The sequence below is a fragment of the Humulus lupulus genome, chromosome 3 (assembly GCF_963169125.1).
Source record: "Humulus lupulus chromosome 3, drHumLupu1.1, whole genome shotgun sequence".
Classification (NCBI taxonomy): Eukaryota; Viridiplantae; Streptophyta; class Magnoliopsida; order Rosales; family Cannabaceae; genus Humulus; species Humulus lupulus.
In genome coordinates, this window is record NC_084795.1 from 10,940,443 (window position 1) to 10,958,944 (window position 18,502).

General features: G+C 37.7%; 1 protein-coding gene across 1 annotated transcript; it reads right to left on the bottom strand.

Annotated features, from left to right (window-relative positions):
* Positions 1–769: 769 nt before the first annotated feature.
* On the bottom strand, positions 770–6,642 carry LOC133823631 (O-fucosyltransferase 19-like). Its single transcript, XM_062256489.1, has 7 exons — positions 6,623–6,642; positions 4,203–4,259; positions 3,958–4,081; positions 2,107–2,351; positions 1,523–1,999; positions 1,361–1,398; positions 770–936 (listed from the first exon to the last, which is right to left on the bottom strand). The coding sequence occupies exons 1-7, from the start codon at positions 6,640–6,642 to the stop codon at positions 770–772; spliced, it is 1,128 nt and encodes a 375-aa protein (XP_062112473.1).
* Between the last annotated feature and the right edge of the window lie 11,860 nt (positions 6,643–18,502).

Here is an 18,502-nt window from a genome sequence, read left to right on the forward strand (position 1 = left end):
GATAATAGAGGTGACAAAATTTAATGTTATAACTTATTTTCCAAATTTTAATGTCATATGATTTTTTTATGATTGTAATATGTTAGAGCTAATACGAAAATTATTAATTTTAATTCACTTAAAATTTGTATTAAGAAAAATAAAATTAGCACAAGCATTTTGTGTATTTTTTACTATTCTCCAATCTAGATTCCTAAAAAAAATTAAAGGTTTATATGTTAAGTCTCTTAAGCTTAATAACTATTTTATAATTATTATTATGTATATTATTTATTACAAGAGATCAACAGACATTCAAATCAAAATAAAACTCACTCATAGTTGGAAATGAAAGCAGATATAACGTGTTTCTTCGAAAACTACTCAAAATATCCTTAAAAAAATCTAATAATAATAATAATAATATCCATACATATATAATATGGAGCAACAACCTCCACCCTAACTAAATCTCTTCACCTATTCAAGAAGAAAAAAAACTAAACTATTCAAAATTCCTAAAATATCTAGTATGCTATACACCTACAGTAATGATATGTGGACCCAAAATATGCACATAACACGTGTCGCTATTTTTTAAAATAGTGGGTTCCATTTTTAATAAAAGTGATTGATTAGGCTACATTGTCACGTCACTATGTTTAATATTTTGGGTATACATATTATTACTCGCTACGCCTATCACATTTACAAGTTAACACCTCACATAACCTACTCAAAATTGTTGTTTTCCACCTTTATTTGGGGGTGTTCTACTTCTCTACACGCCTTAGACTTTATGTTGACAAATACAACCATGAAAAGGATTTGCGTAAAAATTCTCCTCAAGTTTTGGGGATTTTTGAGTAAGTGAAGTAGACCTTGGTTTTGGTCCCCCAATTCTCTTCTCATGAAAGCTCTTGACCAAATATGAAAATTTTGCCCAAGTTATGTTACTGTTGATGCAACAAATATGCCTTTCTATATATGGAGGTATGAGCCGACAATGGATGATGCTCCGATCCTGCTCCGGTGATGAAGATCGCCTTTAATTCGTCGGGGATATCTGCAAGAAAGACACTCTGATGCCTAAGTCAGGAAAAACTTCGATCCCTTTGTTTGAATAAGAATCTCATATTTATAGATAAAAATATAAAGTGGTTTGTTGGTTCAACCGAACCCTTGACTGGTGGAGGAAAAATAACCGAATTTCCCTCCAAAATGTGTTGATTTTAAATTATGCATCCGGAGGTCAGAAGCGTAGACTGCCTCTGACCCGTAGCTTCTGCCTTCGGAGCTTCTGCTGATCAAAACGACTCGTTTTGAATATTCAGCAAATGAGGAAAGAAATTTGGGCCAAATACCTGGGCCCAACAGTTACCCTTGTCTAATTCATCAACGAGCTTCACTAATTTTTGCCTACACAAAAACAAAAATAAAATAAAAATAAAGGTTAGTTATCATTCTATATAGCTAACTTAAAATGGTATATATATAGTAGTTTTCCATAAATGAGAAGGATTAACTTAGTGAAAGAGATTACCTATCAGGGCTAATGGTTTTCCTAAAACCTTCATAAACTCTATGACCTTGCAATGCTCTAGCCATATTACCATCATAAGAGTGAATAAACACATCACTTTCCAACGCCACAACATAGTCTATGGCAGCAAGTAGATTCTTTGAATTCATGAAAGGCCTTAACTCTTCCTTTGTTGCTAACCTGAGCTTAGTAGACAGATTCAAAAACTTTTGTTTCAACGATTGGATACCATCTTTACCATAGATTTTACCAGCAACTATGTAAATTTGTGTATCAGGTGGATATCCAAGTGCCTCAAGAAATATGGCTACTTCTCTTGGTGTCATGGGATACTTCCCATGGAGTCTTTGGACTTTAGCATTGATCTTCTTTTCTTTCCATTGATTTGTCTCATACCTCATTTTCGTAAGCTCCTCATGCTCATTCATGGTAAGGTTGTGGCTGCAGCCTGTGAAAGCAAGCATATCCTTTTCATATCTACAAGAAAAGATAAACACAAACCCACGTTAATTAAACTTGTATAGATGTAACATTTTTAAGCCTATATATGATGTTGACATTTTTGGAATTAATTAAAAGCACACCTTAAATGGAGAGCAATGTATGGCTTTTTATTTTTTCTTATTCTTTCAACCAAATTCTTCCCAAGTTTTTCGATGTCTTTTCTAAACTTTAATGCATCATACATTTTCTGACATCGAAGCTTTTGAGTCGAAAGTGGTACATTGTTAGCTAGCCTCGAATTCGTTTGGAGAAACTTGATCACTTTGTCTCTCTTGAGTTCTCTTTCTCGCATGTCTCTATAGTAAGAAAGCTGAAAAAAAGATACACATATATATAATCAATAATTCATCTCATCGAAAAAAGCAAATCAATAATTGAACAAATATTATTAAAATCTCATTTATATCTTTATTTACATAAAAAAGTATGTATTTATGGTTTTTTTTTGCTAACTTTAACGGAGTATTCTAAATATTTTAGATAATATAGTTTTAAAACTAATTAAAAATAAATATTTAGTAATTATATTAGTATAAATTAGTATATCATTATTATAATTATATTAATATATATTTAAATGTTATAAAATAGTATTATTATAATAATATATAATATAAGACTAGATATTTAACAATTATATTAATATAAATTCAAATGTCATAAAATATTATTATAATAAATTCAGATATTATAAAAATATCATTATTATAATAATATTTAATACAAAACTAGATATTTAATAATTATATTAATATAAATTCAAATATTATTAAATATCATTATTATAACAATACATAATCTTAATTTTTATTAATTTTTTTTATCATTTATATGTAAAAAGAAAACATGTTATTTTTTTTATTACTCAATCTAACTTATATAAATATATTCATATTAAATAGTGACAAATATTATAAATACATTATATATAAGTATCGTGTGTGTACAAATAGTATAACTGTGTAACTACATAAGAAATTAATGTGATTGGAATAATATCATAAATGTTTTGTTTGTAAAATAGGATAGTTTGTGATTTAAAATATTATCATATTAAAAAAAAACCCATTAACGTACAATGTTTTAGTTAATTTTTCTTTTAATATGTTTATGCCTTTTTTATATTTAATATATTATTTATGTAAAATTTATATGATAATCATAAAAACATAATAAAACTAAGCAAACATCACGTTGCCTGTACCTAGTATATATATATATACTAGATACAATTAACGTGCAATATGCACGTTTGCTTAATTTTATTTATAGAATTTATAAATTAATTTTATTAAATTTATATTAATGTCATATAAATTTTAAATAAATATCTTATTTTAATAAAATAATTTATTTATTTTTGTTTAAGGTTATGTTTGTTCTAGTTTTTGAATTTTGGAGTGACAACAAGAGATTTTATGTTATATGTTTTAAAAAAGTAATTTGTTGCTAATTGACAATAGATTATATTATAGGTATAATATGATATTATTCAAATAAGTGAGTTTAAGTTTAATTAAATTTTATTTAAGTTATAAAATGTATAATTTTATTATTTTAAAATAATTATTATTGTAAAATATCTTATTTTAATTTTTTTAATTATTTATTATTTTAAAATAATTATCATTGTAAAATATCTCAAAAATATCATATTTTAATTTGTTTAATTATTTATTATTTTAAAATAATTATCATTGTAAAATACCTCAAAAATATCTTATTTTAATTTGTTTAATTATTTATTTTATTTTATTTAAATTTAAGTGTTTACAAACCACCGTTAAATATAAGAATGTTCTGTTAAATATAAGAATATTCCGTTAAAGTTAACATAAAAAAAAAATAAAAAAGCGTTAAAACTAAGAATTTCCGTTATCTACATACTTATTATATAAAAGAGATATATATATTTACTTGTGAGCAAGAAACTGAATTTTAGCAAGAGGCTTCACTAATTCATATTCCGGTGGGAGCGAGTCTATAATTGTAATGCCATCCTTTAAAACTTCAACAAACGTCTCCCAGTCAAAGATGTCTCTAAAATTACTAGAGCAATCAAAATTCAAACAAATGAATTAGTAGCTGTTTAACTATTTCAGCTTTTTTTTTTCTTTTTCTAATTTATAAATTAGTAGTAAAAAAAAAAGTTGTGACACTCCTGTCTTTCCTAGTATCATTCCAATAGGAATTATGATCTAAAGTGGACATAACCTGTAATGACCCAACTATTCTAAGACTTTGGACCATTAGAACTACTAAACATAGCTATTACTTTGAAGAACATATACATAAGAAATAATAATAACTTTATTAAAACTTTAACATAATATAGTGAAAATAACAAAGTAAAAATAGAATATTTAGTATGGGTACCCATTATTTAAAACATTAAACATAATTTTAAACTAAATAAAATTTTGTACAAAACTAAATGCGGAAATTACATAGAAACATAATTTAAAAAAACTAAAAATAACATCATCCTCGATCGACATGCAATCCACTCAGTCCATTCATCTTCAACACACATGCCAAGCTTCCAAGAATCCTTCTGCCTCCATATCTAGTTTCCTGCATTACACTAAAAAAATAAAGGAATGAGTCTAATGTCTAGCAAGGAAAATTTACTAACAACATACAACATAAATCATAAACATGGGACTATATCATAAACATATACTACAAAACATATGACTATAAAAACGTATATCACATAGAACTATAATATTAATGGCCATTAACTCATTAACTTGGCATGTGATAAAACTATCTAGGTCATTTGTCTACTAATTGAGGTAGTTAGATCACATGGTAGTATATGATAACCCATCTAGGTCCTTTGCCTACTAATCGAGGTAGGGTAAATCATAACTCTAAACCATGAAAACGATAAAAATTCTTGGGGCTTGCTATCTAAGCAAGTCATATGCCCAAGCGACTACAACATAAATTCTTGGGGCTTGCTATCTAAGCAAGTCATACGCCCAAGGACTACAAAAACATATCATATACATATTATAGCATAAAACATATCATAACATAAACATATAAACACATAAAATCTATCATATTTTACTTACCAACACCGGGATATTTGAGAACAAATGCGGGACTTGGAACACTCCTAAACCAACAATAAGAATAGTGAGTATCTCTAAAGGAAAGAGATGAAAAGAATAGATTTAAACTACCAAAAGGAAACTTACCAAAAAGACACCTTAAGTTCAAAGAACTTAAAAACCTAACCACAAAATCATAACAAAAGTTAGAACTTGAATGAAAACTAAAGAAACTAAGGAATCAAGCAGAATTGAACTTAAGAATAAGAGTACCTTAGTTGACCTTATGGATTGGTCTAACTCCAATACCGAAATACTCTAATCCTTACTTCCCATGTGTTTGATAAAGCTTAAGAATGATAAGCTTTTTCCTTTCCCACCCAAGTGTATCACTCTTATGTTCTCACTAACATATGGGAGTATGATCACAGCTGAAGAGTAAGTGAAAGAGCTGGTTCTAAGTTCTATTTATAAAGTTCTAGGAATAAAGATCTTCTTTTTGGCTTTGAATAAAAATAATGAATTTAATTGAAAATATTTGAATATTCTTCAATCAAAGGCTTAGGACTTGGTCAAATTGTTTAGAGAGAGGTTTAAGGAGTCAAAGCTTGATTTTTAAAATTAAAAAATAAAAAAAATAAAAAAAATAATATCCTAACTTCTAACTCCCTAAATCTCGTAACTCTAAACTCACCTGCAGTAAAATCAACATAACTGGAGCTGCAGGACTTCGATTTAGACTATCTTTATACCGTTAGAAAGCTAATTCAATTATTTAAAACTTTCTAGAAATACTATTTTTAGAAATTCATAACATAACTGGGTAAAAAATAAGTCAGAAGTTATAGTACCCTAAAGTTACGGAAAATATATTTAATTATCTAAATAACAACCTAATCCACAATTAAATAAAATTGTGACCAATGTCATACTCCTAACAGATTCTGGTGAAGACTAAGTCTTATATTTCCCTTATTTTATCATTAAAATAATAATTCCTTAATAATCATGCATATGACAAGTGTCATAATCCTATTGGCTCTATCTAAACCTTAGGAATAACCATGCTCATGACAAGTGTCATATTATTATTGACTCTATCTAAACCTTAGGTTATAATAATTATCATATTAATAACCAGCAATATTAATCAAAACTTATGTTATAATTAATATTTTTAAACTATAGGTTAAACTTATAAAATCCATAACTATTGCTAGGAGTTTCCAACTAAGTCCCGGTTTGAACCAAAATCCATGAAATCTAACATACTACAAACTAATACTAGATATTACTACTACTACTACTACTACTACTACTACTACTACTACTACTACTACTACTACTACTGTCTAACTAGCTAAGTAAAATTTTGGGACTCTACAATTCTCCCCTACTTAAAAGAATTTCGTCCCCGAAATTTACTTATAAAAAAATTCCGTATACCGATCTAACATGTCTTCCTCTAACTCCCACATTTCCTCCCGTTCAGAACTAATTCTCCATAGGAATTTGACTATCAGAAAAATCTTACACTGTAATTCTTTCATCCATCTATCTAGGATACTAACCGGTCGTTCCTCGTAACTCAAGTCTTTCTGGAGTGCTATCGTATCGTACTTGAGGACGTGAGATGAGTCTGACACATATCTATGCAGCATCGAGATGTGGAACACATTGTGACTATCTGCTAGAGCTGGCGGTAGGGCTAATCTATATGCAATTGCTCCCACTTTGTCCAATATCTCAAAAGGACCTATAAACCTGGGACTAAGCTTTCCTTTCTTCCCGAACCGCTTCACACCTTTCATAGGAGATATTCTTAAGAAAACTTGATCTCCGACTTTGAATTCCACATCACGCCGCTTGGCATCCACATAACTTTTCTGACAACTCTGAGCAGCGAGCATACACTTTCTAATCAGTGCTACTACATCCTGAGCTCCTCTAACAGCTTCAGGTCCAAGTAGTTGTCTTTCTCCTACCTCTTTATAATGCAACGACGATCAACCCTTCTTCCATAAAGTAGCTTGTAGGGTGCCATCCTAATTGTTGACTGGTAGCTATTGTTGTAGGAGAATTCTATCAGCGGCAAATACTTACTCCAAGATCTCGATGTAAACACCGATCCTCTATCGAATACTATTGTCTTAGAGATTCTATGCAGTCATACTATTTCTTGGACTTAAACGTTTGCGTATTGATCTATTGTGTACGAAGTATTAACAGACAGGAAATGAACTGACTTGGTTAATCTATCTATTACTATCTAAGACGAATCATGTTACTTACTTGTTCATGGCAAACCCGTCACGAAATCTATGGCTATATCATCCCATTTCCATTTTGGAATGCTAAGTGGTTGCAATAAGCCTGCAGGCCACTGATGTTTTGCTTTCACTTGCTGGCATACCAAGCATTTAGACACATACTCCGATATATCTTTCTTCATTCCTAGCCACCAATATAACACTTTAAGGCCGTGAGTCATCTTGGTCGACCGTGGGTGAACTAAGTATGGTGTATTGTGTGCTTCTTCTAAAATCATCATCTTAATCCCTTGATCGTTTGGCACACATACCCGATCCTTATATCTTAATAACCCTTGACTTGATATTGAGAAATCCGTGGCCTTCCCTTTTCTAACTGCATCCATATATGTTACTAATGTGTCATCATGCACTTGCCCATTCCATATATCTTTTAATAGGCTTGACTGGATGGACCAGTTCGTCAAGTTACCAATGACTACTTCTATTCCAGCATTGATCAGCTCCTACTGTAGCGGCTTTTCTATTCCAGCTAATGATGTTAGACTTCTGTAATTCTTCCTACTTAGCGCATCAACAACTACATTTGCCTTGAGGCGTAGGCTATCACCTTATCATTCTGCATCAACACACAACCCAATCCTTGCTTCGACGCATCGCAATAGACTACAAACTTATCATTGGGTGTCGGTACACAAAGTACTGGTGCTGAGCATATCCTTAAGCAATTGGAAATTCTCTTCACACTTATCCATCCAGTTGAACCTTTGCTGCTTCTGGGTCAAGTTGGTAAGTGGAGTGGCTATCTTAGAAAAGCCTTCTACAAACCTCTGGTAATAGCCTGCTAGTCCCAGAAAACTTCTTACCTTAGACGCGTTCTTTGGTCATGGCCAATCTTTACAGCCTCTACCTTAGATGGGTCTACCGCAATCCCATCATTGGATACTATGTGCCCAAGAAATGCTACTTGTGAAAGCCAAAATTTGCACTTCTTGAACTTGGCGTAAAGCTGATGTTCCTTTAGTCGCAGCAAGATCAACCTTAAATGTTTCTCATGCTCGACTTTATCCTTTGAGTACACCAAGATATTGTCAATGAATACTACTACTAATTTATCCAAGTAGTCCTTAAAGACCCTATTCATTAAATCCATAAACGCGGCTGGAACGTTGGTAAGACCAAAATACATAACGAGAAACTCATAATGTCCATAACGAGTTCTAAAAGCCGTCTTGGGAATATCTTATTCCCGTACCTTGAGCTGATGATACCCGGACCATAGATCAATCTTTGAAAACACGGTCGCTCCTCAAAGTTGATCAAACAAGTCGTCAATCCGGGGTAGTGGGTGCTTATTCTTAATTGTCACCTTATTCAGCTCGCGGTAATCTATACACATTTGTATGCTTCCATCCTTCTTCTTCACAAATAGTACCGATGCTCCCCATAGCGAATGGCTCGTTCTAATGAAACCTAAGTCTAAGAGTTCTTCTAACTACATCTTTAACTCCTTGAGTTCGGTAGGAGTCATCCGGTATGGTGCCTTGGAGGTAGGCTCGATGCCCGATACTAATTCGATTGTGAAGTCAATTTTTAGCGTCAGCGGCAATCCTGGCAAGTCGTCAGGAAATACCTCTGGAAATTCCCTTACAATATGTACATCTCCGACCTTTAGTGGTGTTCCCTTTACCACATGCGTAACATTAGCTAAGAATGCGTGACATCCTTTTTCTATCATCCTCTGAGCTTTGAGAGATGAAATAAGCGGCGTATGTAGTCCTAAAACTTTTCCTGTTGACCCTTGATTTGGCCAACGACACAGAGTCAAAAGTACGACAAAAGATAAAACGACAATTAAGAATTTAATCCAATGGAAAAGAAGAAAACACCAAGGATTTATAGTGGTTCGGTCCCAAAGAATGGTAATGACCTACGTCCACTTAGTGCTATTATTAATATTGAATCTCAAAGCCATGATCAAAGAACTAGGGTTCTTGAGTTTCACAAACCTTAGAAGAAATATAATGGAACGATGGATAATTGCACTATAGCTCTCTTTCTCTCTCTATCTTAGCAAAAAGATTCAGGGATAAAAAAGTCCCTTCCTTGAGCTATTTCATGTATATTTATAGGCTCAAGGAGGGTTACATGGGCCAATGGGCCATATCTTTCCTTAATAATCGCGTATCAAGGTAATAATGAGGAAATATTCAATGCAATTATTATAAGATTACAACTTTAGAAGTAAATAAAACAAACTATACGACCATATTGGTCGTATCTAATAATTAAGCCTGACGAAGTGATGTGCTTCTGGTTGATAGTTGAACATCACTTCCGCCACGTGTCAACCACGTGGGAGAGATCCCTGCCACATCATCAGCAACTATTTTTTGGGTAAACATTTTCCCCCAAGTTTATTTATTGCGACCAGCAATAAGTAAACTTAGGAAACTGACCCTTCGAATACCCCACGAAATCTGTCAGAGCCGCCCGTGCTTTCTTGAAAAAAGTGATCAATCATGTCCAATCAAGTCTTTTCAGTTTCCCAATAACTTGCTTGATGGCCATTACACTTCCTCATGCTTTGAAAAAGGTAATTCATGATTACTTCTTCTACCGTGTCGCAGTCACTATATGTAATACCCATAATCCAAAGTTTTACTTTTTACTTTTCACTTGCCATCTCCTCTCCAAGAACTTCCGTCTTCAGAGCCCAGAAACTCACATCTGGACGCTTGAAGCTTTCGTGTTCAAACTCCGCTCTTCATATAAGTAAGTTTCACGAACTTCTTAGACGTTTGAGTTGCCATGCAAAACTATTTTTTGTGCTTATTTTTGTTTCTGAACCTTTGCATGCTCTTTGCTGAAACTGTTATGGGGATTGTATGTTTTCAATAGATGCTTAATAGGGTAGTGAAGTAACATTTCGTAGGAGTTAGGAGCCAGTTTTGTAGTCGAGATTGTAGATTTAGGGCGTAAAATCAAAGTAAAAATTTGATTTTTAGGCTAGTTGAAAAACTGGGTTTTTCCCGCCCCTTCGGAGTCGAAAAAGCTTTTTTCTCGAAAAACTTTTTACTTCCGCTTTTCAATCTGTTTTTCAAACTGCTCGTATAAAACTTAGTGTTTTTGCTAGAATGCTGCTGGCCGTATAAAAGCTTAACTTTTATACACGAGCAACGTTATTCTAACTCTCAACACATATTTTTAGGCTTTACGTTCTCACCTCCCCCTTTCTCTATTCGCAGCTTTTCATGCAAGATCCGTGGGGAGGTGAAAGGCCTATCGATGAAGACTTGCTTGCCCAATTACTTGAAGACGAGGAGCAACCATCGCTGTTGATACCAGAAATTCCTTTTTCTCGAACCCCACCCAATAGACCTCAGTCAAACCTTCTAGCCATGGGTAGAGTAAAATCCACTGCCCAGAAAAAGAAACCTTCCAACCCTTCAAATCAGCCTGCTCCTCAGGCTGGAATTCCCTCGACCAGTGGTCGGGAAAGAAATATCCCTGACCCCAACATCCAAACTCGCGCTCAGCCTCGAAACATCGTTCAACCAGACGTTGAATGGTACGTCACCCCTTCTAGTCGAGTAACGATTAGGATGATCGCTAATTATATTAAAAAATATGGACTTCCTGGGGTGACACTAGTCCAACCCACCAAAGACCAACGGGCGAACTTGCCTGGAGGAGCTTTCAGCGCCTGGTCGAGGTACCACATCGAGGTAGGAGCGATCCTGCCTCTTCATCCTTTTTTCCAGGGGGTGGCCAATTACTTCGGGGTCACCCATTTTCAAATAACTCCCAATGGATATAGAATGCTTGCTGCACTTTATATCCTCTACAGGCATAAAAAATGGCTCATCCCCACGGCACATGAGGTCAACTACCTGTTCGACCTAAAATCTAATCCCAACCAGGAAAACACGGAGTTTTTCCACTTCTGTCACTAGGAAACAGGTCGCACTTACCTGACTTACACCACTTATATCTTAAACGTGGGGAAGTACCATCTGGAGTACTTTCTGACCACTGACATGGTCGCGAACAACTTGGCCTTCACACAAGGAGGTAAAGTTTTTGTACCACTAGTCGTTTATCTTTCTTCAATTTTTTGTTGCATTTCCCTTAGAAATTTAGTGTGTTTCAGGCCCATAGTTGTGGCCAGAGCCTACTCCAGACATGGAGATCCGATCAGCCCTCTTGGCCAGCATGACCGACATAGAGAAAAGTGTCAAACAACTAGTCACAGAGGCCAATCTGAGACTGGTCGGCCTTTTGGCCCCTTACCAGGATGTGAGGGAGTCAACAGCGGGGAGTGCCATTGGTGGAGAGGTTCCCGAGCAGCACCCAGACGTGTCACAACCCCCTCCGAGGGCAACTGGAGTGACAATCAGGGAACCCTCCAGCACCCTGCGAGCTGCTGCTCCCCCCGCCCCAACGGGAAAGAGAAAAAAGAAAGCCACCGAACCTCTCAAGCCCCTCGACGAATCTTCGGATGAGATCAGTACTGATCTCTCGCTCTTAGATAGTTTGCCAATTCCCTGTCACTTATTTGACGGGGATGACAATTTTAAGTACGCTCCCAATTTAGATTCAGACTTCTTCATGCCAGAGAGTGAATGTAACACTAGTAGAGTATATAATGTAGCGACCAGTAATGATAGCTTGGGTATTTCACTTACAATTTTCTTTGTTTCTTTTCCTGACATAACATACTCAATCATTTATACTATATCACTGTTTGTGTATTTGCTTTTCTTACAGTCATGGACTCCGAGAATGTGTTCGGCATATACAGTGCCCCCGAGGCTCCTGAAGCTCCCTCGAGCAAGAAGAAAATGAGCAAGCGGCATCTCGGGGAAAGCAGTAAAGAGACTCCAGCCAAGAAAACCCATACTGTAGACCCTCCGGTAGACGGGCCTTCAACAAATGTAACACCACCTCCTTCTCCTCTCAAGCAGCAAACTCCTCCTGCTCATGTCGGGTTGACACCTTCTCTACCGGCCCTAACCGACCAGACTCAGCAAGCTGCTCCTGCTTCCACAGGGGGTGACATATCGAGTCGGGCCTTAAGATCAGTGAAATACAGGGTGGCCAAAATTTTGAAGCACAAACATTGCCGAGAGGCGATGGCTTTGACAGAGACGATGGACGTCGACCAGATCTTAACCCGCGCATTAAATGAGTTTGCCAGTGTAAGTTATCTTTTTCTGTGGAGACAACCCTTTTATACTCTACAGTCAGTTTAACTTTCGCTCTGATCGCAGGCAATGCTGACCCTTACTGCCGGCTGGCTCCACTCGGCTGTTATCACCGAGCAGTTCAGGGCTTTGGAGCAACGGCATGCTGAAGAACTTAAAGCTGCCGAACTGAAATATGTTGAACAGCTTGAGGCAGTGCTTGAGGAGAAGAATAAACTGACTAAGGAGTTAAAGGAGAAGCATACTACTCTGGATAAGGTCGTTGAGCAAAGAGACAAGTTCAAGGAGTCTAACCGCGTCAACTACCACGAGGCTAAAAAGCTCAAAGAGGACTTTACCACGAGCAGACAGGAGATCGCAACATTGGAGGGATGGATTGAGAAGCTTGAAAAAGCTAACGCCAGCAATTTGGAAATGTACAAGAACGCCACAGTTAAGTGTTTCTATGACTTCTGGAAACACAACAAAGAGGCTGATTTCAGCTATCTTCCCGAGCGCGCAAGGCATGCTGAGATAGCCCACTGCGTTGCTCGATTGGCGGAAGAAGAAAGAGCAAGGGTACCTGCCTCGCCCGAAATCTCCTTGGCCACTGGCGTGGACAGGTCGGACAATGAAGCTACAACTGTCGTCGACCAGGGCACCCCTCAAGATCCTCCAGCCTCGTAGTCTGCTATTTTTCTTTCTCTTTAATCTTTTAAGTACACGACCTTCATGTCATGATGTAAATACACTTTTATTTTCTAGTTGAATATTTATTACTGCACGAGCAGCTTTTACTTTTAATTGAACAATTACATCCGAGCAGCGACTGCTCGCGGTGTAAAATGATCCAGTTTGATATTATAATATATTTGCATCTTATTATAACATCTGTTCACATTACCAATCTTAGCAAAGTACTTTGGTTTGATTTAACAAAATACAAAATTTTGAAAAATACTTTAAGTACCCTAGCATGCTTTCACTTATTTTTCTCATGTGTTTACATACCTTTAGATATGCTTTGCTTACTAGATACCTTATGTGCCCCCCAAGTGATCGAGGAGCTTTAGGTCCTTGGTCACTTGCTTTGACCAAAACCTGTAACAATACTGCTCGGAGTAAAATAATTAAAATTATAATACAGCAAAACAACACAGGTAATGAACAAATACTTGTATAAAATACAATAATTGGCAAGAATGACTGGCTACGCACAGTCCCTTAAATTTCTCATAATAAATGGACAAAATGTGTATGTACGAGTGATCAAAAAAATCTTACACTTATAAGCGATTAGTCACATAAAATGACCAACCCTTTTTCATAACTTGTAAAAAGTAAATTTAATACAAGCCAATCCTTTAAGAAGGATTGTTCATTGATAGTACTTGCGCAAGTGTTCTCCATTCCAATAGCAAGGAATGAGATCTCCATTTAGGCAAGCAAGTTTGTAGGTGCCTAGATGGAAGACTTCTTCAATCTGGTAAGACCCTTCCCAATTAGGTCCGAGTACTCCAGTAGCTTAGTCGCAGGTGTTTAGGAAAACTCTTCAAAGTACTAGATCTCCGACATTAAATTTCCTTTCTTGTACTTTAGAATTGAAATACCGGGCGACTTTTTGCTAGTACGCAGCTACTCGGAGTTAGCCTTGTTCACGTTTCTCATCGATCGAGTCTAGGGATTCCATCAATAGCTGGCTGTTCGAATCTTGATCGTATGTTATTCTGCGATGCGAAGGCGGATCTAACTCAACAGGAAAAATAGCCTCATACCCATAAGCTAAAGAGAATGTAGTATGGCCTGTTGCTGTTTGGTGGGAAGTTCTGTACGACCAAAGGACTTCAGGCAATTGTTCTGGCCAAGTCCCCTTAGCTTCTTCCAGTCTTTTTTTCAGAGTATCCTTTAGCATTTTATTGACTGCTTCGTCTTGCCCATTTTCTTGGGGATGAGCAACTGAAGAAAAGCTCTTGATAATCTCATGCCGTCCGCAAAAGTCCATGAATAAATCACTATCAAACTGTGTGCCGTTATCCGAGACGATTTTCCTTGGCAATCCATAGCGACAAACGATGTTTTTGATCATGAAATCCAGCACCTTCTTGGTCGTTATGATTGTGAGCGGCTCGGCTTCGGCCCATTTAGTGAAGTAGTCGACGGCAACCACAACATACTTGACGCCGTCCTTTCCTGTGGGCAAAGATCTGATTAGATCTATGCCCCAAACTGCAAATAGCCACAGACTTTGCATCTATTTAAGCTCATTAGTGGCTGCTCGTGGGATTTTGGAGAACCTTTGGCACTTGTCGCACCTCCGTACAAACTCTATCGAGTATTCATTCATCATGGGCTAGAAGTATCCTTGCCTCAGGATCTTTTTCGACAAGCTTTGCCCCCCAGCGTGGTCTCCACAAAAGCCTTCGTGTACCTCTTTCATCAATTCTTTGGCCTTCTCTTTTGAAATACATCTGAGGAGTGGCATTGAGTATCCCCTTCGACACAAGATTCCATCGACCAGGATATACCTAGCAGCTTGCCGCTGAAGGGTCCTAGCTTTGTTTTTGTCTGTTGGTAACACGCCTTGCGTCAGATACTCTATATATGGTGCCATCCATGTATCCGCCATATGGATCACCATATTGGTCTCCTTTGCTCGGATGCTTGGCATAGATAGCCGCTCAACCGGTACTATATTCAGAGTATTAGCATCAGTCGCACTTGCTAACTTGGCCAAAGCATTAGCATTGGAATTTTGGTCGCGAGGTACTTGCTGGAGGGTGTATTTGTTGAACTGAGCCAATAGATCTTTTGTTTTGTTTAAATAGGCAACCATCTTTAAACCTCGCGCCTCTCCCATGACTTGATTCACCACTAGTTGAGAATCACTATAGATGTCGAGCACCCTTATATTCATGTCCCTGGCTAACCGCAACCCAGCGAGTAATGCTTCATACTCGTCTTCGTTGTTAGAAGCAGTGAAGTCAAACCTGATTTCGCAGTGAAATCTATGCCCTTTCGGCATTATCAATATCACTCGTGCTCTGGCGTGGCACTCATTAGATGAACCATCTGTAAATAATTTCCACGAGGGAGCTTGGTTTTAAGACTCAGGCTCATTAGGCTCTTCAGTCTGCTTGCTATCTATAAGTTCAGTGAACTCTGCAATGAAGTCAGCCAAGGCTTGCCCTTTTATCGCTGCTCGCGGAAAGTAAGATATATCAAACTACCTAAGTTCAACTGCCCATTTTAACAATCTACCCGCAGCCTCTGGTTTTTGCAGGACTTGCCGTAGAGGCTGGTCGGTCAAATCTGCAATTGGGTGAGCTTGAAAGTATGGTCGTAGCTTCCTAGAGGCCAAAATTAAGCAATAGGCTAACTTCTCAATAGGTGGGTACTGTAGCTCCACTCCAATTAGCCTCTTGCTTACATAATAAACAGCCTTCTGCATGCCTTCTTCCTCCCTTACTAAAACGGCACTAGCATCATATTCCGTGATCACCAGGTAGATGAACAAAGTTTCCTTATCAATCGGTTTCGATAGGATCGGTGGTTGCGCCATATGAGTTTTCAATGCTTGAAAATCTGGCTCGCACTCCTCCGTCCATTCAAACTTTTGTTGCCTCTAAGTAGATTAAAAAATGGAACGCACTTATCTGTTGACTTCGAAATGAATCTACTAAGAGCGACAATTCTTCCAGTTAAACTTTGAACATCCTAAATCTTCACTGGTGATTTTATATCGATCAGGGCTTTAATTTTCTCAGAATTGGCTTCAATTCCTCTCGAGTTAACTATAAATCCCAAGAACTTCCCTGATCCTACTCCGAAGGAGCATTTAAGGGGATTCAACTTCATCTAATATTTGTTCAAGATGTTGAAGCACTCCTGCAAATCCTTTATATGCCCTTCTGCCTTCTTCGACTTGACCAGCATGTCATCGACGTAGACCTCCATGTTTGTGCTGATCAGTTCTTTAAACATGGGGTTGACTAGTCGCTTGTAACAGTAAAGTTCTGTATCATTCTGAAAGCTAGTGTAATCCTCATCAGGGGGATGCATACTAATCTGATTATACCCGGAGTATGCATCCATGAATGAAAGAATCTCATGCCCTGCAGTGGCATCGACCAACTGGTCGATTCTTGGGAGTGGGAAACAATCTTTGGGGCAGGCTTTATTAAGGTCTGTGAAATCCACGCACGTGCGCCACTTGCCATTTGGCTTGGGAACTAGCATGAGACTAGAGACCCATGATGGATAAAACGCCACCCTGATGAATCCATTCTCCTTCAGCTTTTCGACTTCTTCTTTTAAGGCCTTTGATCTATCTTTGTCGAACAGGCTTCTTTTTTGTTGCACCGGTGGAAAACTCTTGTCGATGTTCAGGACATGGCTGATGACTGCAGGGTCTATTTCGACCATGCCTTTGGGCGACCAGGCAAAGACTTCCTGGTTCCTCCTTAAAAACTCCACCAGTGCTTGTTTTGTTGCTGTCTCTAAGTTTTTACCGACTTTCACAACCCTGGTCGGATTCTCTTCATCGAGTTGGACCTCTTCAAGGTCCTCAATGGGTCCTATTTCTTCATCAAAATCCCTAAAGTGAGGATCCAAGTCTCTATCCTCACTTTGGGAAATGCCCTATTTGGTGACATTATCACCTGAGTGGGCCTAAGCATCAATTGTCACTTGCAACTCTTTTCCGGGAACATCTCTCGATACACCCTTCTTTTCCTTGGTGATTGAGGCGTTGTAGCACTCCCTTGCTTCCCGTTGATTTCCCAATACGCATCCTACCCCTGCGTCTATTAGGAATTTCATGGCAAGGTGCCATATTGACATGACGGCCCGTAGGTCGACTAGAATTGGTCTCCCAATTACAGCATTGTATGCTGAAGGACAATCAACTACTATGAAAGTAGTGAGTAATGTCTTATTAGCAAGTGCAGTACCTGTTATAACTGGTAGCCTAATCGACCCTGTTGGGGCGAGCCCTTCACCGGAAAAACCATAAATGGTTTGGTTGCATGACTCCAGGTCTTTGACGGACAACTTCATTCTTTCCAGCGAAGACTTGTACAGGATGTTGACCGAAATTCCTGTGTCAACCAACCCCCTCTTCACAATCATGTTGGCAATTTGTACGTCTATGACCAGCAGATCAGAGTGTGGGAATCACACGTGCTGGGCATCGTCTTCAGAGAAGGTTATCAATTCCTCCTCTGTTCGAGCCTTTTTTGGGTGCTCGATCCTCCACACTCATAATCTCGATGTCTTGGTCGTGGCGTAGGGTTCGAGCATATCGTTCCCTTGCCTTCCCACTGTCTCCTGCAAGATGTGAGCCTCCGCAGATGGTGAGTAAAGTGCCTGCCACAGGAGCTGGCTGTAGAGGTGGCGAGCGTTGGCATGCAGACACCTGCTCGTTGCCGCCTTGAGCTTCTCGCTGAGACCCTCCTGCGGCTCGCACATATCTTCTTAAATGTCCCTGCCTGATCAGGAACTCAATCTCATCTTTCAACTAGTTACATTCATTGGTGCTGTGCCCGTAGTCATTGTGAAAATGACTGAACTTTGTCGTATCTCTCTTGGAGATATCTTTCCTTATAGTTGTGGGTCGTTTGTAAGGCACGCTTGAGTTGGTCGCCTGGTAGACTTCAACTCGGATCTCAACAAGGGCCGTGTAGTTGGTGAATCTCGGCTTGTATCGATTGCCTTTAGGACGTTTACTCTTAGAAGCTGAGGGTTCATTATTCGCCCGTTTTCCACCGTTCTTTCCATTTCCATTTCCATTCCCGTTGCCCTTGCCGTTTCCATTGGGCTTTTCCGACTCGTTGGCAGCTTTGGCGGATTCTTCCTTGGGCCCCTTGTCTTTTGTTGACGATTTTCCTACATTGGCAATCGCGTCCTCGAGCTTGATATATCGATAAACTCGATCTAAAAACTCTTGGGTACTTCTTACCC

Excerpts from the sequence above, each read along its gene's own strand:
- LOC133823631 (XM_062256489.1), bottom strand. The coding sequence starts at position 6,642 with ATGGATGAAAGAATTACAGT. Across the intron at positions 2,000-2,106 it reads TACATTGCTCTCCATTTAAG|ATATGAAAAGGATATGCTTG; the intron begins GTGTGCTTTTAA and ends CTTTTCTTGTAG. Across the intron at positions 937-1,360 it reads CGTTGATGAATTAGACAAGG|GTAACATAACTTGGGCAAAA; the intron begins GTAACTGTTGGG and ends GTTGCATCAACA.